We start from the raw sequence: 24,311 nt of genomic DNA on the forward strand, positions 1-24,311 counted from the left end.
AGAAGAGCTGTCTTCTTATACTCCACTTTTTACTACCTGGAGTCCCAAATACCTTACAAACACTTCCTCTCCCCACAACACACACCTTGTGAGGTAAGTAGAGCTGAGAGAGCTCTAAGGGAACTGTTCTTTGAGAACTGAGACTAGTCCAAGGTCACCCAGCTGGCTGCATGTGGAACAGTGGGTTAATCCATCCTAACTCTCCAGATTAGAGACTGCCACTCATGATACTGGCTCTAACTTTGCAGATAAGATACTGGCTCTCACCTTGCAGATAAGGTAGCCCTACCTTAAACTTCGAATCTCTCAAATCTGAGTTGCATTGAGCCAATCTAATCTTTTCTGAAAAACTTGGTAAGCATTCAGAAAATTGCACATGCTAGTGTTTTCTGCATTATTGTTATTCCGATTTATTTAATTTAAGAATAACTGGAGTAACCACCATCAAAAAAGCTGCCATGGAACCTGCATAGTATAAAGCCAGGTGGAAAAGTGCTATAATGCTGGGGAGGGGGGGACGACTGTGATGGAGCAAAAAAGTAGATCCAACCCTAATAACAAAATTACATGTGACATTATCCAAGTGGCAGGTTTTTCTGTATTCTAGAGGAATATAGTCTCTAGACTAGAGATAAAAACAGAAGGATCAAGAAACTGACTCTTCATTGCAGCAATAAACTGTTCTGCAAAGTGTGTGTTTGATATGAATTTTCTCCTTCCCATGTGTATAGAGATCTCTTTAAGAGCCTTTCTATACAATTACAGCTGAATCAGAATATACTGTAACATGAAGCTTGGTTCACATGCCATTTAATTTCCTACTGTTATATAGGGATAATGTATGGCATGGGCCCCCAAAAAGGTCTGCAGTGCTTCAGATGAATTTTGTCAGAATACTTTTAATAAAAATATATATATTTAAAAACCACAGCTATTTTAAATTACAAAAGTTTATTTTTTCCTTTCCTCCCTCTTCATTCCTCTTATGGCTTCCAAGAATTAGGCGGTCATATTAGTAAAAAAAAAACAACTTCTTATCTAAATAAGGCATTTCATTACACTTTATCGCTTCCAACTTGTCCATTGAAGCGACATGGAATTGCACTGCGGGCTTGACACACGCTGCAACTTCAGCCCAAGAACCCTCGGAAGACCCTTCAGTTTGAGAGCTCATTTTAGGAGATTTTGTTGGGCATTTTATAAAAGCGACACCCTCAGAATATTATAGCTGCTTATCTCGACGCCTCTCCCCGCCAAGGGACAGATCACGACGCCTTTCGCCCCGTTAACCCTCCACATAAACTCCGTCCAGACATGTATCAGCACTACATAGATATTCCCCTGCAGGATCCCAAATGCCCACAGCGATGCTTCAACTGGACGGGACTCACTCGCAGCTTCTGCTCCAGCTGTCGAATCCGCTCCTCGCACGCAAAACCAGGGCTGAATCCACGGCGGGGCCGCATCCTGCTCCTCGGAAGCCCGTCAGGCCAGCCCAGCAGCTTCCCCGGCCGCCCGGCCGCCCGCTCACGCTCCTGAATGCAATGCCCCGAAGAGGCGTTTGAACCAGCCAATCCCGGGCAAGAGATAAGCTTCTCCGCAGTTGCCGTGGTTATCATCCGCTCGTGGACACCAGGAGAGAACCGTGATTGGCTGGATTTGGAAACAGGGTCTGGAGGAGGCGGTGGCGAGAGCGACATCCTCCTGGGTGAGGGTCCAGCCGCCTCCCTCTTCTCCGGCAGGCGGGGAGCTTCGCTCGCGCCCTTTGCAGCCAGAGGCGACCTTGTTCGGAGCCTCTGCCCCTCCCCTCGCGCCGCAGTCCCCTTGCACTTTGGTCTGGAGCATATCGTGGTAGGATAGCGAAGGAAGGAGTCCGGAAGCCACACAAGGCACTTCGAGCGCACCTCCAGCCTGATTTTCCGAGGAGGTAAAGATGCCATCCGCTTCTCAGGACTGCTGCTGTATTACACCCATTCGGCAGTCTGTGCCTCGGCCCCCTTTTCAGTCACCAAATTCATTTACAAAGCCCTGCACAGCCTACATTCAAGGGATCTGCAGGACAGGCCTCCGAGGGTGCCACTTTGTATCGAAAGAGGGCAGAGCCCCAGCTGTCTGTTATTCGGCATGCACACACTCTTTTGGGGGATGTACTAAAACTTGGGACAGCAACTGACCATAGACAATACGTACCTCAACATAGGGAATGAGCCCTCGGGGAGGGCGGTATATAAATATATAATAAATAAATGGAAAGCATGCTTGCCCACGGGGAATAATGGGAAGCACACCTCTCCCTAGGAAACAAGGCAAAGTATGCCTGCTCATAGAAAACAAGGCAAAACAAGCCTGCCCATAAGGAATAATGGAAAGCATGCCTGCCCATAGGAAACAAGGCAAAGCCTCTAGATAGCCAGTCAACAACACAGGGGTTGTACAGACCACTCATCAACAGACAGAGCTGGGTGTCATCTGCATATTGATTGCACCCAAGCCTGTATCCCCACACCAGCCAATCTAGAGGGTACATAGAGATGTCAAAGAACATTGAGGAGAGAATCACACCATGTGGAATCCAACAGACTAAAGTGGCAAGATTGTTCCTCCTCAATAGCTTCCCTGTCTTCAACCCTTTTGAAAGCTATTTCAAGGCTGCCCCCCATATCCCAGCATCAATGAGGCAGCAAGCAAGACGCTCATGATCTACAGCAGGCTTTCTAAACCAGGGGTTCATGAAACCCTGGGTTTTTTTGAGGACCCTGGAAGACTTTCTAGAATGAATGGGAATAATTAATGTTCATATATATTTTTTAATTTGTTAAACATTTATCAGGTGATATGACCATATATCATTATGTCAAACCACTCCCCCCTCCCCAAATGGTGAATGATGGGCCTGGAGGGGGTGGCAAGGGGAGGGTCCCTACGTGGGTGTGTACACAGCTATGCTTCCCAACTGTATTCTGCATGAACGTATCACATAGCCTAACGAATGTTTCAGGGGATTCTCAGTGGTAAAAAGGATGAGAAAGGCTGATCTAGAGTATCAAACACTGCTGTAAGATCAAGCAGTACAAGCAGCGCCAACCTGTTCTGTCCAGCTGTTGTTGTAGGTCATCCATGAGAGCAACCAAACCCATTTCCATCCTGTGACTGGGCCAAACTTTGGGTTGGAATGGGTCCAGGACCAAAGCTTCCTCTAGGTATGCTAGCAACTGATCTATGGCTACTGGTCCAATCACCTTTCCCAAAAACACATATTGCAAGTTGGGGTGATAATTGGCAGGGCCCCACAGATCCAGAGATGGTTTCTTCAGTCTCTTTTAGACCATCTGGGAAAGTCCCCAACATAACAGACAAGTTTAGTATCACCTGGAGAGGTTCTCCAACTGCATGCTTCCACAAGCAATGAGAGACAGGGGTCAAGGGGGCAAGTGGTTGGCCTCATTGTTGCTAGCAACCTATCCATGTCAGTTTGCTTGAGGCACCAGAAGCTGTCAAAACACACCTAAAAAGATGATCAATGGTCCTCGGGTTCCCATACTGTATTAATTATTGTGGGGAGAAAGTTGTGAGCAAGGATCAAGATTTTCTCTCCAATCTTATTCAATATCCTTATCCTGCTCAACTGGTGCGGAGGTTTGGGCTGTGTTGCCATCAATATGCCGATGACACCCAGCTCTTCCTCCTGATGGCCTCCCTGACTCTCCCCCAGAAACATTAGCCAGCTTCCTGGAAACAGTGATGAAATGACTCAAACGGATTAGTCTGAAGCTCAATCCTTCAAAGACAGAGATCTTGTGGATGGGCAGGAAAAGTCCAGGTGAGGAAATGCGCCTACCTAATCTGGATGGAGTGCAGTTATTAGTGGCCCATTCCACCAGGAACCTGGGGATGACTCTTGATGCCTCCCTCTCAATGGAGGCTCAGATCATGATAGTAGTGAGGAAGGGAATTTTAGCACCTTTGCCAAGATAAACTTCTAGCACCTTACTTGGTCCTAGAACACCTAGCCACAGTGATCCATGTGACGGTCATGTCTAGACTGGACTTCTGCAACTTGCTCTACACTGGCCTGCCCTTATCCTTGATCTAGAAACTCCAGCTAGTCCAGAATGCAGCCACCATGGTCCTCACAGCAACACCTCAAAGGTCCTACATCCAGCCCATTCTCCAAAAGGAGTGCTGGCTCCCTGACAAATTCTGGATCAGGCTTAAAGTTTTGGTTATCATATTGTAGGCCACATGCAGTCTGGGCCCAATGTACCTGAAGGATCGCCTCTCTGCCTACACCCCCCAAAGAGCCTTACATCCCACCACTTCCAACTTCCTGGTGATCCCTGCCCCCAAGGAAGCCCACTGGACCTCAACCAGGGTGAAAGCTTTTTTTGTTCTGGCCCCCACCTGGTGGAAAGAGCTCCCAGAGATCAAGGCCCTGCCAGAACTTGAACAGTTCCGCAGGGCCTGCAAAAGGGAGCTTTGGTTGAGACGAACCGAACCACCTACAACCATCACTGCAGACTCACCCATCCCACTGGGCCATCAGTGTGCATTGACATTGTTCTCCCCAGTGTTCTATTGTCCCATAATGTTGTTTGTCATTATTGTATTATTATAAACTGAGGTATCTGGATCATTCCTTTTTGATGTTAACTGCCCTGAGCCTTCAGGGAGGGCAGTATATAAATAAGAGAGATAAAGAGAGAAAATTTTATCTGCAAAGTGGTTCACAAATGCCTCGCAGCTAACTGCTGATTGCCTATAATTCATGCCCCTCTTTGAGGGTAGTAAGAGACCAAATCACCCTAAACAATTGTGCTGGACATGAGCTTGCAGATGCAATGGAGGTTGCATAGAATTCTCTTTTCACAACCATCACCGCCATCTCATAGGTCTTCGTAAGCATATTTTAAGATGTTCTTGAAGCTTCATCACGAGTCTTCCTCCAAACTTGTTCTATCCATCTCAGCACTTGCTTCTTGCATAACTCCCCAGCATGCCAGGGCATTTGCTTGAGATGGGGGCAGAGAGGGCATTAGGATACAATCTCAACGATGGCTGTGGACTGCCAGTTATGCCAGTCATCAACCAGCTCATCTAATGAGTCATAAGCAATGGGATTCAGCAGAGCATTCCAGAAACTGATAGTTTTCATAATGAACATGGAAAAAATAATCTCCCACAGACTGGAAGCAGTCAACATACATTCAAATTCCCAAAAAGGGGACATCAAAGACTACAGCGACTACTGAAACATTGCATTAATTTCTCATACAAGTAAAGAGATGCTCAAAATCGTACAAAAAAGACCCTATATAAAACAAGAAATGACAGGTGTTCATGCTGGATTCAGAAAATAAAGAGATGATTTATTTATTTATTATATTTATATACCGCCCTCCCCGAGAGTTCAGGTTGGTTTACAGAAAACAGGGAGGATACAATTAACTCCAATTATACTCCAAATCTACATTAGATGCTGGATGCAATGGGCAAGTGTGCTTCCCATTATCCCCTATGGGCAAGTGTGCTTTGCCTTGTGTCCTATGGGCAATTGTGCTTTCCATTATTCCCTATGGGCAGGCATTCTTTGCCTTGTTTCCTATGGAGAAGTATTTATCTCATTATTTCCTATGGGCAAGCATGCTTCCCATTATTCCCTATAGGCAGTCATGTATTGTCTATGGGCAGTCACTGTCCTTAATTTTAGTACGTCCCGTTTTCGGGACAAGGAGGAAACGTGCTCAAAGGAGCAAGAAGTCTCCAATGGAACCAATCAGGGCACAGGATATTATTTGAAAAACACTAGTGTGTTCCTATCTAAATATGTGAATTATGTATTTTCCTTGCTTCTCCTTGTAGGATATTTTTCGTACCCTTTTGAATTGTGCATGCTAAAGATCTTGCATATTTCAACAGAAAAAGTAGAGACCAGGGGCCAAGCCTGTTGCATTCAGTAATACAATTGGCACTAGACGGGGGGGGGGGTGGAAGAACACTGTGGACGGCCTCTTTCTCCCCTCAGGACCTGGAAAGGCTGCAGACAGGTGTTTGGGAACTCACCGGCAGGGGCAGCTCTCACATGGCAGGAATCTCCAGACTCTGAGCCTCAGAAAGAAGTGGAAGGAGGAGGGGGTGAGGGAACAGAAGGCAATTGACTGGCTGCTGGACAGACAGCCAAGCCAGTTGGAGGAAGAGGCACTCAGGGATTGGACAGCTGCCCTGAGTGGATGTTAAACACTGAGTGGTACTTTAGCCATGAGACACACTCCTCCCGCAAAGCCTTACCCGAAATATGTGATTAAGAGGGGTAAGTTACTCCTCCTGCCATTAAAATTGGCTGCTCATGGCAAGGAATGAGAACTCCAGAGGAGGAACAAGATAGTTTATTCTTTTACTCTTTACCAAAAGCAAATAGCAAAACAACAAAAACCCTCAAACCCCAAGAAGTTTGGAGAAGGCAATAATTGTGTATGAAGTGCTTTGCTTTTTAATTTATTATCTCTGGATATCTTCTTTAAAGGAATTGACCCGGACAAGCAAATGATGAGAAAAAGTTAAACATTGTTTATTAAATGAACTTTAACTTAGATCTGGGAGAACATTTCTGCTACATTTTACTTTGTAAGTGTAAAGAAAGAAGTTATTAAAATGCTGATAAATGTGCAGCTATCTCCTTGCTCATTGGTGCCGGCTCATTGCTCTCTGGGGCCTTTTAATAAGCTATGTGGCCAGCTTTGTACTCCAGTTCCCAAAATATCACTTTCTGGTTTATGTTCCCAGCTTCTATGGTGTACATTTCTTGCCATGCTATTTCAAGAAGGCAGGGAAAATGAACAGATAAGAAGGGCATAAGTTTGTAGGGACACAGTGATAGGGTATAGAATGACAGTGCCAAACACTTTGGGCTGCTATTGCATAGCATGAAATGAGGATCTGGGTAACCATTTAGAACAAGAAGAAAAAGAAGAAGAAAAGTTGGTTCTTATATGCCGCTTTTCCCTACCTGAAGGAGGCTCAAAGCGGCTTACAATCGCCTTTCCTCTCCCCGCAACAGACACCCTGTAGGGTGGGTGAGGCTGAGGGAGCTCTGATATCACTGCTCGGTCAGAACAGTTTTATCAATGCCATGGCAAGCCCAAGGTCACCCAGCTGGTTGCATGTGGGGGAGCGCAGAATCGAACCTGGCATGCCAGATTAGAAGTCCGCACTCCTAACCACTACACCAAACTGGCTCTCCAAAACTTTCCAAAGCTGAATGTTGTAGTGGGCTACAGAAGAAAGCAAGTGTGCAATGCAGGAGAAAAAAAATAAATTGGTAGGGTATAATCAATATGGAATTAAATATGTTAGAGCCTCTTGTGGCGCAGAATGGTAAGGCAGCAGACATGCTGTCTGAAGCTCTGTCCATGAGGCTGGGAGTTTAATCCCAGCAGCTGACTCAAGGTTGACTCAGCCTTCCATCCTTCTGAGGTCAGTAAAATGAGTATCCAGCTTGCTGGGGGGTAAACGGTAACAACTGGGGAAGGCACTGGCAAACCACCCCGTACTGAGTCTGCCATGAAAACTCTAGAGGGCGTCACCCCAAGGGTCAAACTTGACCCTGTGCTTGCATAGGGGATACCTTTTCCTTTAGGCAAACAATGCCTGTTAACTAGTAATTCAGTGTTTGCAAATTCTTCAGCATCAACAAGTAGTTTTAGTCCTACTTAGTTTAGTAAATGAGCATTTAAGTACAGTACTGGTTTACATCCAGTTTAACATTCAGGTTTGTGTTACTGTATCTCTAATTGCAATGACTGTTTCTGTATGGATAAAAAGATAATGAAAACTAAAAACTAGGGACTGGTCAAGAGACAGGGGGAGCCCCTGCATTTGACAGGCAGTTGAGAAGAAAGCAGTGATGGGGTGGGAGGCAAAGCAAAAATGGCGAAAGTGCAAGATGGAATTTTTCATTCCCCCATGAGTCCTCATAGGATTGCCCCCCCACTTGTCTAATTCATAAATATATAAGAAAAATTGGCATTTCTGTGGCATGCGCATGTAACCTGAACAAATACTCTTGATACAGATTATACAGTGCAAAGTTAAATACAATACAAAGTTTATTAAAAATAGGTTGCAAGTGAAATACAGTAGAAATGGGAAACTACAGCAGTTTTGATGTTTTTTCATAATAATGCACAGTTATGAAAAGCATTTTTACTCATATCCACACTTGACCTGAATGGCCAATAGCAGTCAAATCCACTCCGTGGTTAGGTGCTATTTCTTTGCTTCACTTCTAGCAGCAACAGTATTCCAGCCACAGCATATCTAGTGTTCTCAAGATAAATCTTGGGGAGGCTTGCTTTTCCTGATTAACAGACAAAGCAAGTATACAAATCCTTCATTAACACTTTCAACCAATTTAATCTCCTACTTCATATTTAACAGGTGAACGGTAAAGTACACTTTCAAATAAGAAACCTGAAATATGTAAAAAAAATATTTACACTCCAATTTATCATTAACTTGCATTTATTTATCATACAACTCTTATTAAAAGTGATTTCTAAGGCAGTGAAAGTCTACCCTCTGCATTTGGAAGTGTGCATAAGTCCCTAAATATATATTTATAAGAGAACATATTATACAGAAAATTAAACTAAAACCCAATTAAGGGCTTTATCAAATAGAAAATTTGCTTAGAATCACAATATAATATATTCATTTTAAACATCATACAAGGAGAAACAAACTCTGATGAGGTCCTTATTCTCAACATCATCAGCCATATATGCATAGCTGAAGGAACAGTGGGAGAAAAAGATTTCAATCATTTAAAATTAAATAATGCTGCAATATAGTGTGAAAAATAGCTTGAACTGCCAATATTTTCTACAGTATAAAGTAAACCAGAGAGGCAGCTTGACTATCATTTTTCTCAACATGAATGACGAATGATGTGCTGCTACTGTCAGGCCAACTCAGTGAAAATTCTTATTGGCAGGCATTGCTTAATTGTCTCTCATTGCAGTCATTGCATTTTTATACCACTTTCCCCCCCCCTTTGAAGTAGTGCTTAGTATCCTAACTATTGGTAATTGACATTTTAGTCCTTCTTTTAGTGAATATTTAACTTTGGTTTTGTCTTGGCTACAGAATGCTACTAAAAGCAGCTTAATCCCTATTGCTTATCTCTGAAATTTCTATATAGTACTAAAACTTGGTAGCCTCCATTCACATATCCATGCACACCACAACCACAGGTCCACACATTTTCCCAATCTTGACTTCAGCGATTTCCAAACTCTCAAACATAAGAAACAGTTAGTAGTTCAACGAAGGAGAAACCCAAAGGTGCAACTCTTGTCACATTAGTGGACTGTCAGTAAACTAAATCAAGTATTTCATATCCAAAAGAAGGACCATTCTGTGTCTGAGGATTAAATACTCCTATGCAGTCCTTTTATATTCAAGGTATTCAAGTTATTTTACTGCAAGAGATCATATCCAAGGATACCACTGACTCCAATCCTAGTTTTCGATTATATGCTTATAATCTGTATAACCCCCTTAGAATTCGTATCACACTAGTCACACGAGCAAGTCTGGGCACAGATTATAGTTTAGGCAGTTCAAGCTATAGCCACTCTCTCTGCTCAGCAGCTAGCAAAGTGTTTCTGTAAGAAACCAGGAAACAACTATTCTTCAACAAGTGTTACCCAGAACTACTGCAGAAGTACTTAATTCCCCCAAACAAAGGAAAGGGTGAGGAGAAAGAACATAATGATACTTGATTCTTATAAGTAAAATATATCTTACAGTGCATTAATTGTATAAACCACAAGTTCGTGATAAAGAATTTGTATTCTTGCTTTTGCAACAGGTCTAAATTTCAAACAATCCAGTTAGAGAATTCCATCTCATTTCATCAGGAGACATTTTCCTTTTCTTGAACAGCCCCTTTCCCAGTTCCTCCAAGATATTTCAGATACTTCTGATAAGGTGCATTTAACCCTATTTTGTATTCAATTCATTTTCCAGTTCCATTAATTTCCTAGAAGCCTTTACTTTGTTGGAGACATCCTGGCCTTGGGAAAATAGCCTCTGTCGCTCCCGGAAAGTCAAATTTTCTGGTGCACCAGGTAAATCTGCATCTTGACTGCAAAGGATAGAAAACGGTTATTCATTATTATAGACATAAATTATGCCTTCAATAAAAAATGCTTTGATCTACAATCCTTAATACATTTACTTGGAAGATAGAAAACAATGGGTTTATTTCTGAGTAAACTGAATTGCACTATTAGTGGCAAGTATTTTCCAGTATGGACTATTTCATTGAGAATATTAGAGAGTAGCAAATGCTACATCAATTTTTTAAGAAAGAGATCTAGAGGTGAACCAGAAAATTAGCCTGATATCTGCCCCATGCAAATTAGTAAACCTGTAGTCAAAGAACTATTAAGCAAATAAAGGCTGCAGTAGGAACAAATCAGCACAGCTTCCGCAAAGGAAAGTCCTGCTTCATCAACCTGTTGTAGTGCTTTCTGTAAGTGAACATATAGTGACCCAGTAGGTATTATATAAAGGTAAAGGTCTCCCCTGTGCAATCACCGATTCATGTCTGAACCCTGGGGTGTCGCCCTCTAGCGTTTTCATGGCAGACTCAATACGGGGTGGTTTGCCGGTGCCTTCCCCAGTCATTACCATTTACCCCCCAGCAAGCTGGGTACTCATTTTACCAACCTCGGAAGGATGGAAGGCTAAGTCAACCTTGAGCCGGCTGCTGGGATCGAACTCCCAACCTCATGGGCAGACAGCTTCAGACAGCATTTCTGCCGCTTACCACTCTGCGCCACAAGAGGCTCTGTAGGTATTATATACTTGGACTCAAATGGTTTTTGACAAAGTACCTCATCAAAGACTCCTAAGTAAATTTAACAGTGGATTAAAATTTGGATAAATGACCAAAAGAAGCAAGTAGGAATACATGGGCAGTTTTTGCAATATGGAGGAAAGTGTTATATAATTTCTTCATAAATTGTATGAAATATCATTGTAGTGGCCGTGTGGCAAAAGGGAACTTTCCTGGATGGTCTGAAGGAGGCAGTGGATCACCCTCTACTGAAAAACAAACTGGATCCCTGGGATCTGGCCAGTTATTGACCTATTTTGCACTTAGCACTTCTGGGGAAGGGGATTGAAAGGGCCACCATGGACCAACTGCTAGCCCTGGAAGGGTTTCCCGAAGAGATGAGAGTTCATTACATTATCCTTAACACGCCCGTGGTGCCGCGGACTAAATAATTAGTTAAGCCCTTGGTGGGAGGGCTTTGTCCATGATGAGGAAGGGGCCTGATTGGCTCCTTCCTCCGGACAGACCATCGGCCGGGCCAATCGGCAGGCGCAAAGCGCCTGCTGATTGGCCCGGCCGATTCCCACCCTGCTGACAAGGAAGCAACTGTGAGCCGCGCAGAGCGCGGCTCGCAGTTGCTCCCTTGATGGCGGCCTGACGCATTGGGAGGCGCGAAGCGCCTCCGACGCATCAGGCCGCTGGCAAGGGAGCCCCTGGCAGCCGCGCTCCGCGCGACTGCCGGAGACTCCCTGGTCTAGCACCCGCTGTATTTAGATTACAGCGGGCTTGATTACTAGTATATATATATTTTAAATTAAATATATGAAACATTTATGGTGTTTATGAAACATATATGTGGTCATGTTGATTTCCTTCTCTAACCAAATGGCCAATAATGGGCCCGAAGGGGGCGGGAAAGAAAGGGGCCCTGCGTTTCCCAATCATATTCTGCACAATTACACCACTTTTGGGACGTCATGAAGCCTGAAGAATATTTCAGGAGGTTCTCAACAGTAAAAAGGTTGAGAAAGGCTGGTCTGAAGTCTTAAGGCTGCTGAAGTTAAATTCCTTAAATTATTGACAAATTACTAGTGTTACCAATCAATAGTTGAATCATAGATCAAATCTAAACAAGAATGTTGTTGTTGTTAGGTGCGAAGTCGTGTCCGACCCACCGCGACCCCATGGACAATGGTCCTCCATGCCTTCCTGTCCTCTACCATTCCCCGGAGTCCATTTAAGTTTGCACCTACTGCTTTAGTTACTCCATCCAGCCACCTCATTCTCTGTCGTCCCCTTCTTCTTTTGCCCTCAATCGCTCCCAGCATTAGGCTCTTCTCCAGGAAGTCCTTCCTTCTCATGAGGTGGCCAAAGTATTTGAGTTTCAACTTCAGGATCTGGCCTTCTAAGGAGCAGTCTGGGCTGATCTCCTCTAGGACTGACCGGTTTGTTCGCCTTGCAGTCCAAGGGACTCACAAGAGTTCTCCAGCACCAGAGATCAAAAGCCTCAATTCTTTGACGCTCGGCCTTCCTTATGGTCCAACTTTCGCAGCCATACATTGCAACTGGGAAGACCTTGACTAAACGCACTTTTGTTGGCAGGGTGATGTCTCTTTTTAGGATGCTGTCTAGATTTGCCATAGCTTTCCTCCCCAGTAGCAAGCGTCTTTTAATTTCTTTGCTGCAGTCCCAATCTGCAGTGATCTTGGAGCCCAGGAAAATAAAATCTGTCACTATCTCCATTTCTTCCCCATCTATTTGCCAGGAATTGAGAGGGCCGGATGCTATGATCTTTGTTTTCTTGAAAAGGAAATCTGATAGAATCTCAAAGGCTTAGTCCACTTCTGGGATTTCTTGAAGCCTGAAGAATGTTTCAGGGGTTTTTCAACAGTTAAAATGTTGAGAAAGCCTGGCCTATGGTTTATACTAGACCCAGTATTTCTTCTGGAGAAGTCATCTGGTTGTTGGAATTTGCTGGACAGTGGACTGTAAATATACTAATTAATTTCTGGAGAAGCCAATTAAACACAAAAACTGCTTTCTTTCAACTCAGAAGATGGCCCCCTACATTGACTCAAGTTGATCTGGCCACAGATCTGGCCCTCAAAATCTATTCAAACTCCAGTTCATTCACAATGCTGTAACTTGATTATCATCAGGAAAGAGACGGTGCACGTATAGCCCACTGATTCTGCAGTCATTCCATTAACTAATGGTCAAAAAATGGGCTCTGATCAAAGTACTGGCTATCATACTCAAAGTATCTCATGGCCTTGGACTGTCATATCTACAGGGCTGCCTCTCCCTTCTATGGCCAAGGACTTCTCTCATCTGAACAGGTCTTGCTACAAATCCTACCTTGTAAAAGACCAAGAACCACCACTACTTGGCAACATGGATTCTCTGCAGTGGCCCCTATCCTATAGAATGGCCTGCCTGAGCAGGTCTGGAAGGCTTTCTGCAAACTGTTCAGGAGGGCATTTTTTTATAAAGTAATAGGGCTGCATTATAACAGAATAATTTAGGAAGACACTTAAACAGAGGGAATGGGACTATGGACTATACTATTCTACTATGTATTATCTGTTACTTTATGTTTTATTCTGGCTCTCATTGCATCATAGGTCTACTCATACAACAGTATTTCTTGTATTAATATCGTCATGTTTAATATTTATGCCCTGTTTCAGATGTTCACAACCGTAGTCCTATTGTTTATTAAATGTCTCATCCTATGTCTAAGTGAAAAAGGCAAACTATAAATAACATAACTAATTTTAAAATAAGAAATTTAGGACTGCATATCCAGTACAAAACAGTGCTGTTTATTTTACCTTTTTGATTTTTTATCTTTTGAGTCCAGAGTAGATTCTTGTGATCCTGCAATTGCTCCAGTAGATCCAGTGTAAGAGTTTGATCCTTATGCAAAAGAAAGTAAAATTACAGTTGAAGGTTTGGAGTAATGAAAAAAGTGAACCCTTCTGTTAAAGGTGCAGTGCTCTGTTGGAATAAAGTCTCAACCTATGATTTTTATTCTTTGAAGATAATCAAGTAGACATCTTTCCAGTTAAAAAAAAGTCCTGTCTCTAAGGCTACTGGCCTGTTAATTCCAAAAGGAAATGCAATTATTGCCATGCTCTTGTATTTTAAAATGTGGACATGACAAGATGGAATGAATAAAGGAAAATATGTAAGCAGGAAAAGGAAAATATATATGTAGAGTAATAACACAACTGATGATTACAACAGTGAGTATGCAAAGATGATGCCTACAATCCTGCACGCACTTCAGCTGCTAAGTCCTATTGAAGTTAAGTATATCCAGGCAGCCTGAGTGCTGGATTAAACTTATGAGCCTTCTACTTTCATGAAAGATGAAGAATATATTTACAATTAGAATTGCTTTTTTCATGGTTGACTATTACTTAGCTGATCTAATTATGAGGCATATGGCAAGAGTATTTATTGAAGGAAAGTTAGGGTACATTCCTGTGATAGCTTTCTACATTAGTTTGCTAGCCTGAAAATTATTTGGCTTTTTATAATTTTATATTTTGAACAGGATATTAGTTCTTCCCACTTTTGTGTAAGTTCACATTTTCAACAGATTGCACAGCATTGCACCTTTATACTTAACTCTCACAAAAATAAAATTCCTACAAAATCGACAGATCCTTTCCAAAGACCACAAGACTAAACACACTGCCTTCTACTTGAAATACTGATCCTATACACAGATATTAAAAGTATTATTATTTTTGCTGGAGAAAAAAATCTTTGTACAAGTTGCCACAATTCCTCATCCATTTCCACTTATTTTAGTTGCTTACTACTGCATGTGTTATGTCTTGTGAGCCTTGATCTACACAAAAGCAAATGTATGCTCCTTCCATTAGTGTATTCAATTACTGAACTTGAATAGCAAAATGAAGTTTGGTTGTAGTGTTTAGCAATGTAAAGCAATATTTAACACTGTGTGGATTCACCAGAAGTAAACTAAGTTTGTAGTGCTTTGTACTTCGGAGAAAGCCCCACTGAGTAAGATTTACTTTTGGAAAAGCATGCACAGGAGTACATTTCAGGTTAGCTAACTAATTTCAAAATAATGAATTTATATTGGTCATGGCCAGATTTAAAATTTAACCATTGTTTTTGTTGAAAAAACCTGCCTTAATACAATCTGCAGCTCACCCAATTTTACTTCAAATTGGAGAAAGCCAATATATTTAAAGTGGCCTCAAGCAATCCAGTGGAAGGAGCTGAGAAAATTCAGTTTTGCAGAAGCACAATTTGCCATGTGTTAGCACTCGTAAAAGGATAGAAAGGACAGTGTTAGCAAGATGGAGAGGTGACAAGCTGCACAGCGAATTCTGCATTTTGTGCAAAGAGCTTTGTACTTTACGTAGGCAGTCTTCACAGATTGTACACTCAGGTTAAATATACGACCTGTTCTATAGACTTTTTAAATATGTATGACATATAAATAACAGAATTAGTAAAATAGTTCATGCATTGTATCTTTGATGAAGAACTAGCATCTCAATTATTACCAAAATGTGTCTACATTTATTTGCATCTTAAAATGAGACATTGCAAGGACCCAGACATTTGCCTCTTTCCCATCCTGATAAGCAACCATTTCTGACCCTGGGGAAGTTTGTTCCTGGAGTCATGGGACCTGCATGGAACCACAACCACACCAAAGAGGGAAGGGGGAGAAATTGCTCCATTCTCCCTTTTCTGTTGGCATAGCTCTACTGATAAATGAGGCAGGAAGGACAATTTTGTCTCCTTTCTCATTGCAGTCCTGTGACCTGCATGGATGTTACTTCACATGGATCCTGTGACTCTGGGAAAAAATGGAATATAAAACTGGAATTAAAAAACAAAACAAATGCTGGGGAATGAGAAACTAGAGAATAGATCACTGGGTAACACAAGAAGACAATAACCACTGGAAGAGTTAGCTTCTCCCAAACACATTATGATAGAAGCTTTGGAATAAGTGATTTATTGTCATATTGTTCTTAGGGTTGCCAATCTCCAATTGATGGCTGGAGATCTCCCATTATTACAACTGATCGCCAGGGGAGATCAAGATAAGTTCCCCTGGAAATAATGGCTGCTTTGGAGGGTAGACTCGATGGCATTATATCCTGCTGAGCTCCCTCCAGGTATTTTCCAATGCAGGGCTGGTGCCCCTAGCTGTACTTTAGGTTCAATGGGGAAGGACTGTTATCAGTTGAAGCAGCAGAAGAAAATTATTCTTCCTTTTAACAGGTAATCTCACAGTAACTGGGAGTTTAATAGCAGATTTTGTATCTGTACACCAAAGAATACATAACACCAAAGTGCTAAAAGTAGTGCATAAATTACAGTTTAAGAGGAACAGTTGTGTTATGCAGCCATCACTTCTCTTTCTGCTCCTCACTATAAGTAAACTGGAAGATTTTTCTGCTATTTGAATGCAGATTGAGTCTAAAGAATTTTATCAGTCAGGAATGGAATGCTTTTATGATGAAACAACCATGGGATCTTATGGTTCAAGTCATCCTCCTTTTCCACACAGATAATGTGAAGCTGGAAGAACATTTGGACTCATCCTTCAGCTCAGCATGCAGAGACAGGAGAGAGAGAAAATGAAGCAATATTCAAGCCCAAGTACTTCCATTAAATTGGGGTTATTGTGAAAAGTTATTCTATTAAACTTGTTTACGTCTGCCAACTCATTAACAGTTCAAAACTAGCCACGAAACTTGCAGTACTGTTAGAATTCTTGTGCTTTGCAGACAATAGCAGTACAGATAATGGAGCTATTTTTTCCAAAGGAAAAAGGTAGGAAGAATAACTCAAAGAGAAAGAAGACTATGTAGAGGGGGGAAAAACAGGCCTTTAACAGGAGACAATTTGTACCATAAGGATCAACGTGGGCTGTTGTCATGTCATTCATGTCAATGATTAGCACTTCTTCCCTCAAACATACATCTAGCATTTAGAATACAACACTTGTCATCATCAGCTAGTATAATTTTAAAGCCATTTGCACACTATTTGCATGCGAAACAATAAGCAAATGGAAACTTCTCCTAATTAACGAACCAAACACACACATCCTGTTTTCATGAGAAGCTCAGAAATGTTAAAGTACCATGGAGCCAATGAATTAAGAAAATGAAAAAGATATAGGGTAAAAGCCAAAACCAACAGTACTTTTAGCTAGAAAATCATTTCAGCTAAAAAATCATTTTGCTTTCATTATATGAAAGAACAAATTGTGGAAAGTTTGATAAGGAGTGAAGTTGATTGAAAGAACACACCATTTACCAAAGCATACCACTTAAAGTTATGTCACCATGCTGAGGATAGTTATCGAGTAGGAAATGATCATAAAGTAATTTGTCCAGGAAATCATAGTGTGAAACGCGTAGAGAGTTTCATACAAAAAGATTCTTATTTAAAATGTTGTGTCTACCTTTTGAGTTGCCGGGATTGATGAAACTCGGTTTGTTTGGTATGGGAGGGGGATGGCTCAGTTTGGAAGCAGTACTGTTGGCATTGACTGAGGATGGCTGGAATGAGTTGGAAAGGAAGATGCCATCTGAGGCTGGGCGTGGCTGGCGTGAGGGCTGCTGTGGCTTAGGGGTGGCAGGAAGAAGGTCACCATAAGACTTTCTTGTACTGGAGTACTTATCCTGACCTGCTGCTATACAGGAATCCTCCTCCTCATCATCATTGTATGCAACAAACTTGGCAGTATAAATCGTATCAGGGGAGAGGACCTGTGTTTTGAGGTAAGAGGTGTTTCGCTGAGGTGGGGGAGGAGGAGCATTAGATGAAGGGGGCAGGGGTGGGAATTCATATTCCCGTGGAAGCGGAGGTCTGTACAGACCAGGCTCATCGGGTTCCAGCAATCTCCGTTCCGCTTCATCATGCTGACGGCGTCTTTCAGCCTCCAGGCGATTGTAATATTCTTCCTCTTGTCGCCTCTGAAGAGCCAAAAGGATATTTAGTCAATAAAATACAATTCCCACAATCAATTAGGGCAATGTTTTGCTATGAAAGATTCAATGATACAATTCACTTCCTATTATAAAGAGGTTATGTAAATATTGGCTTATTTCTACATTTAGATGGTGCATAAACTTGCACTGAGAAAAATGTATTATGAAATTTTATATGTAGTTTAAAAGGATGAAAATAAAACTGAGCATAACCATTAAGGAGTTCCACTTTGCCTTTGATCAAAATAGACTAATAGACTGTGTGGTTCTCAATTGTTCCATTCTTTTCATCATTAGAAAACTTGGATTTAACATTTAGTAGGGTTTATTGCCCCAATTGATCTGGTACATGAATTGGTAGACAAAAAAAAAACTGTTACAAGATAATTGAACACTCAGCTAACATTGAGAACTTTTTATATATACTGAGGTTTGTTTATACCCTCTTAACAGGCAGTACACTAAGAGAACGAGTACACACTCAATCCCATTTCTCTCTTTTGTAGTTGTGTGTCATCTCCCTATGTCTCTTTACCATTTTTTGTTAAAGGGGATTATTTAATACCAAGCAGTTAAGGAAAGCAAAAAAGAAGTAGAACATTAATAATCATCACTATATGAACATTATAACATATCTAGTAAAAAAACAGTTGTGGAAAAAATAAAAGCTCTAGCTCCTACCCACCCTAATCCTGGCAGGCACCATCACAGCCTGCTGAGGCAGGGCTGCTGGAACCGGGGGGGGGGGGGGATGTTGGTGTTTCCTTGGCTCCTTCTCCCCCTGACCTAGGTAGGTGCAGTTGAGGCCTGGAAAGGCCACGGTGGGGCTGCTCAGGGTGAGGGCAAGCATTGGTTCCTGGCTCTCCCTGACCTGAGCAGCTGCCTCCAAGGCTTGCAGAAGCTGCGGCGGGACTGTCCAGGGCAGAAGGTGTGTGCATGAAGCATTCTTGAGTGGGGACCCCACAAGGGCTTGCAGGGACCTGTCCGCCACTACTTTCTCTTTCCCTTCCCTTTCCATCTACCAGCCAAGCTAATTTTATCTACTCCTGTCTTCATCTTTTCTTCCTTTCCTCCCCCAGCAGCCTCTACCTGGGAAGACAGTATAAAGCCAGGCACTGAGCCCAGCAGTTTAGTGAGGAATCCTCATGGACTTGCAGGAGGTACCTCACGTTCCTACGTTTCCCACGTTTGAATCTGCATCTCTCAGATCCTCATTTGACGCTCTTAACACAACCATACTAGATTTCACATGGTGGCTGCTGTTGAATAACACTGAGCACCTGAACCTGCGTGACCCATGGAATTCCCATGTTAATAAGTTGCCAAGTGACTGTGATCCTGACACTGGTGAGTCCTTCCTCAAAGGCCAGAACCAGCCTGGACAAAGCCCTGCCACCTCTCCGTCTTTTATGGACAAAAACAAGGCATAAACTGGCAATAGGGTTGTGGTTACCTAGCAATGGCCACAGAGGGCAATTGTTTCTTAAAGCTATAGGAACTACTTTTATTATTTTGGGGCAGGGATTAATTCCCCCCCAGTGTTGCTTTTTTTGGGGGGGGAGGGGATAGATTTCAGATTGCTCTTCAAAGCTGGGGCTTTTCTCAGGTTTGCAGAAGCATCTGTGTTGTTTATTCATTGCTCAAATTTCTTGGTCTTGCTGAGATTTAGATATACTTATGGTATGCTAAATTTTACTGATCTGCTTGATTTGCAAGCTGTTGTAGAAATTCCTTGATTGAGGGATAGGATAAAAATCTACTAGATAAATCTTGATGCTAACTGCTCACCACTAAGAAAACTTGTTTGGGGACATATAAAGGAGGAGCTGATATGGTCAAAACAAAACTTGTCCTGGTCAGCAAGAATAGCGGCAATAAAAATGACTGTTACCTAAAATCAATTTTTTATTCCAATCCTTACCCATGGACATCAAGCATAAAACACTTCAAAACTGGCAGAAAGAAATAAACCAATGGAATTATCTGGAATTATAAGAAGCAAGAATTGCTTTCAGGGTACTACGGGATGATAAATCAAGATGAGGTTTAGGAGTACCCAATTTAAAACTGTATCAACATGCAGCGGCATTGACATGGATTGCAGAATGGATCATCAACCCTCTAAAAATTTCGTGGTGCTGGAGAAGCTTAATCTTAAGCAGGGTTTGCATAATCTGTTATGGCCAGCTGAACATTTGAAACTCAGGAAGGAAACACATAAGAGTAGCTCTAATGAAAGTTTGGAAGAGGTACAAAGAGAGAATAAGCCCTCAAACCTCTCTTCTGAACTCACCGGTAGAGGCATATACCGAACAGAATAAACAACAAAGACTGGGACCATTAAGATATCTGGACCTATTATCACTTCAAGGGTCAATAAAAGACTATTCTGAGATGCAACTAGAGCATAAAGAACTTGACTGGCTCACACACAGACAGCTAATTTCAAGATTTAAATTAGAAGTGGGAGGATCAAGAAGCCAACCTAATAACTGCACTGAATTCGAAATGCTAGTAAAAACAAATAAACCTCACGTGCTAGGCCAAATTTATAAACATTGCATGATTAAGTGGATGCAAAATTTTAGGCAACCAATTATGTTAGAGGAATGGGAGGAACTTGGAAGAAAAAACATTAAACTGACAAAATGTCAATCCTTGCGAGAAGGGTGGTTCAAAATGTTTTTCAGGTGGTATGTTACCCCCAAAGTTCTAGGTAAGATCTCACATAATGGGGATAACTGGTGCTGGAGATATAAAAAGGCAATAGGTTCCTTCTACCATATGTGGTGGACATGTGAAAAGATCCAAAAGTTTTGGTGTAAAATACCATGCTCATGCAGGAAATTATGAAGTGTGTGTTTCCTATGTATGCTAAACATATGTTGTGTTTCCTCCCAACTAACTTACCAAAGAAACTAAAACGAGTTCTTTTTCTATGCAACCGCTGCAGCTAGGTTACTAGTAGCAGCAAAGTGGAAACAAACATCAGTTCCAGAAGTTGAAGAATGGTTGGACAAGATGGGACACTTTGTATCAATGGCAAGACTGACTAGCATGGTATGCAAAGAACCTCTAGAAAGATTTCGAAACCATTGGAAATGCTTTCTGGATTATCAAGAGACATAATTATCCATAAAAACACAGGATCACTGTAATCAGCCAACTAGTAGATAATGTTAAGATGAGACTGTATTTGAAAATTGACCTATTTCCCTCTCCCTCCATCCCGCACTGTACACTGCACACCAAACTTTTCACCCCCCTACCCTTTCCATGAAATAAATAAAATTATATTTCCAAAAAAAAAAAAACTAGTTCAATATTGGAACAATGTGAACATTCTGAAAAACAAATTGATAGTGGTCAAGCAAATTGAGAGACCATAACCTTTTGTTCTGCCTCTCGTTTTGACCGCTCCTCCTCTTGGCGCCTGCGCTCTTCTTCTTGCCGGGCTCTGTCTTCTGCTTCCCGTTTTCGCATCTCTTCCAGCTGCTGTTGCCGTCTGCGCTCTTCATCCTGTAGCTAACAAAAATTTGTCCTCAATTTTCCCCCCACAAAAGCAAAAATATCTGAGCCAGGATAAAAAGTCACAAATGAAAGGCCCTCCTCCAATGTGAGTCAATAAAATATGTTGTAAATATGATGTTCTTCAGTAGGCACAGTGACAATATAGTGAGGTTTTCATTTGGAAAACACAGCAAACTATTTTCTTAATTTAAAAATGCATAAAAAAACCAAACATCTTCCTGAGAATATGCATGCTTTAGTTCCTTACATTCTCAGACGTGTTTAAGACATCTGTACTGGAAGCACAACTTCCTGTCTAGGGGATGCATATGCTCCTACTGAAAGTGAAGCTGGAAAAATGCCTGGTGGGCTACCTTCCTGGTTGTATTTGCAATTTTTCAATGTAGAAAATGTGTATCCATAGCAATTCCTCAAAAATGTTATATAACTGTAGGAAGGCCACTGGAAATTCAAATCCAAACAAGTAACCAGTAAGGCCTGCATTTGCAGAGTAACAGTTCTATTATTTGATTATTTGATTTCTTAACCACTGCTCCTAGCATGATGGCTCATGACTAATTACAATAAAACCCCACAGTAAAAAAATGTAAAAAATTCCCAATTTAAAATTCATTCTACCTTCAATTGCAAGCACTGAACCTCACCTCTGCCCCATCTGTTCCATAATCTCCCCTGTCCAGCACCTCAGGGGATTAAGAAGTGGGGGGGGGAGGCCTAATGTCTCATCATAGTTGTCACCCGGCCTCAATCAAATGACTGGTGCAAGAGCTCTATCTTGCAAACACTGCGATCTGTGCAAGCACCGTCAGAGCCTTTAGCAATTCCAGGAGCTCATTCCGCCAGCTCGAAGCCAGGAATGAAAAGGTCCTGGCCCTGGCCAAGGCCAGGCATACTTCTCATGGGCCGGGGATCACCAGCAGATTCGCACCTACTGAGTGCAAGGCCCTGCAAGGGGCGTAGGGTGATAGGCAGTCCCTCAGATATGTGGGGCCCAGACTATGGATTAAACTTGTGCACTTCAGTGGCGATTCAAGCCCGAGGTGGCCAGTGCCGCAGTGCAGGGTGGCGGCAGCACGCCACTTGGCACATGCATGCAGGCACAGAGCTCTGCACCTGTGTGGGCACCAGGTTGCCTGCCACCACCGGCACTGCCCCTCCCCCTCATGCTGCGGTGCTGGCCACCTCTGGCTTGAATGGCCGCCAAAGTGCACAAGCCTACCATGGATGGCCTACATAACATATTTGTAGAACTACTGGGTTATGTTTATGTTTTTAAGCATTGAATAAACTTTCTACATTGTGCAAATTTTGACTTAGTTGTGTTATCATTAAACAGTCATTTTTCATCTTTTGTACAAACTACTTGGAGGCTGACAATTGTATTGATAACCATTAAGTGTTGCTTCAGGATTAAGAGGGATCCAGTTCTATACAGCAGACCAGAACACTGTACAGAAATTAAAGATTTCAGAAGGAGCATCCTCAGAGAAAGTGTGTATCAGAGGTCCCCAACCTTTTTAAGCCTGCAGGCTTAAATTCTGATGTTGAATTGTGGGTGGAACCACAAAAACAGTTCTACAGAAGGCACAAAATGACACTGTTCTCAATGCTTATAGTAACTCTGTAGCATTTCAGGCAGTAGTTTTATTTGACATGTTGCCTTTTAAAATGAACATATGTTTAAAATTTTCACATGCACACAGCTTACCTTCAGTTCCATAGTGAAGATCCTTGTGCTATGATGACTACTGTTACTAAACACATTTTAAAAAATCTGCATAGTCAGTCAGATCTCCAGTGGCCAATCAGAAGCCTATGAGTAAAAACAAAAAGCCCACCTGCCCCCTTCTCTCTGAAATGTCTTGTCAAAATGGGCACAATGTTGTCTACAGGTGCCATGTTGGGGACCTCTGGTGTGGATATTTTCCACTTCACAAATCTGTTCAAAAGTGTTATGAAAGAATAAAGGAGAACTATTGGACTGTGTCCCACAAGGTGGTATATATTCAAAGGATTGTACCAAGGTGGCATTAATGTAAATAGTCTTTCACATAGCAGGTTTTTAAGTATAATTATGACTGTCTTATGACTGTTAGGAGTAACTCATATGGAATTATATGAGGTATTCTTAGCTGTCATAATCCAGCCAAAGTTTAGCATCTTACTTTTAGCTAATAGGTATCTCCCTGTGCAAGCACCAGGTCATGTCTGACCCTTGGGGTGACACCCTCTAGCGTTTTCATGGCAGATTCAATACGGGGTGGTTTGCCAGTGCCTTCCCCAGTCATTACCATTTACCCCCCAGCAAGCTGGGTACTCATAAGCAGGAGCCTAAATCTCTTCCCTTGGAACTGATGTGATTTCATATTGTCTAAATATGATTTGTGTCTAACTTTCAAGGAGTTTAAAATCTCTAGTCTGAGAGCTGATTTTCACATTCAACTTTGGCTTTTATTTTAAAGAAAAGCTAAGTGGAGAAACATCAAATTGCTGCATGCCAATCAGAACACACCAAGACATTATATAGGGCATGAATCAAGAATGTTGTTATAAAGTTAATGGATATGGGAAAATGATCAAAAAAAGATGAATCTGTTCCCAACAGATGTAGTTGGTTGCCATATACTTATAAGTAGCTCACATTATTGTAAATATATTAGGATGCTGAGCTTTTCATATTTTTTGATGTTATTTACTTTGGATACCTACAGTACCATCCTAAGTACCCTTACAACCATCCTAACCCCATGAATTTCAATGGATTTAAAATTATGGAACTCGGCTGGGGTGGAATTATTAGTGCTCCACTAGTTAGTATGTTAGTGAAATGTAGCAGTATGACTGCATAAATACAGAATTACAGCAAGATCAACAAATGCGCTCAGAAAGAGCAGCTTAGAGATAATCTTTCAAGAAGTGAAAAGGAACTGACTGCTTCT

General features: G+C 41.9%; 2 protein-coding genes and 1 long non-coding RNA gene across 32 annotated transcripts in view; 1 reads left to right on the forward strand and 2 right to left on the reverse strand.

Annotated features, from left to right (window-relative positions):
* Positions 1–1,715, reverse strand: part of KIF25 (kinesin family member 25) — a 66,952-nt gene extending 65,237 nt beyond the window's left edge. For both annotated transcript variants that reach the window (XM_077347536.1, XM_077347519.1), the window contains exon 1: positions 1,392–1,715. In XM_077347536.1, the coding sequence (XP_077203651.1) occupies positions 1,392–1,700 (309 nt within the window). In that variant the 5' untranslated portion in view covers positions 1,701–1,715. The remainder of the gene's footprint in view (positions 1–1,391) is intronic.
* LOC143842411 (uncharacterized) lies at positions 1,716–16,533 on the forward strand. Its single transcript, XR_013233092.1, has 2 exons — positions 1,716–1,927; positions 16,410–16,533. It is a non-coding gene; the product is annotated as an uncharacterized LOC143842411 (long non-coding RNA).
* The window catches only part of AFDN (afadin, adherens junction formation factor), a 132,280-nt gene continuing 116,038 nt past the window's right edge, over positions 8,070–24,311 (reverse strand). For 12 of the 29 annotated variants that reach the window (XM_077347302.1, XM_077347284.1, XM_077347274.1 and 9 more), the window contains 4 exons: positions 21,232–21,366; positions 17,313–17,826; positions 13,675–13,759; positions 8,070–10,144 (listed from right to left, as the gene is read on the reverse strand). In XM_077347302.1, coding sequence (XP_077203417.1) covers positions 10,000–10,144; positions 13,675–13,759; positions 17,313–17,826; positions 21,232–21,366 — 879 coding nt within the window. In that variant the 3' untranslated portion in view covers positions 8,070–9,999. The remainder of the gene's footprint in view (positions 10,145–13,674; positions 13,760–17,312; positions 17,827–21,231; positions 21,367–24,311) is intronic. The other 17 variants (XM_077347398.1, XM_077347406.1, XM_077347416.1 and 14 more) reach the window with 5 other exon arrangements.

This window comes from Paroedura picta, chromosome 1 (assembly GCF_049243985.1).
Source record: "Paroedura picta isolate Pp20150507F chromosome 1, Ppicta_v3.0, whole genome shotgun sequence".
In the NCBI taxonomy this organism is placed as follows: domain Eukaryota; kingdom Metazoa; phylum Chordata; class Lepidosauria; order Squamata; family Gekkonidae; genus Paroedura; species Paroedura picta.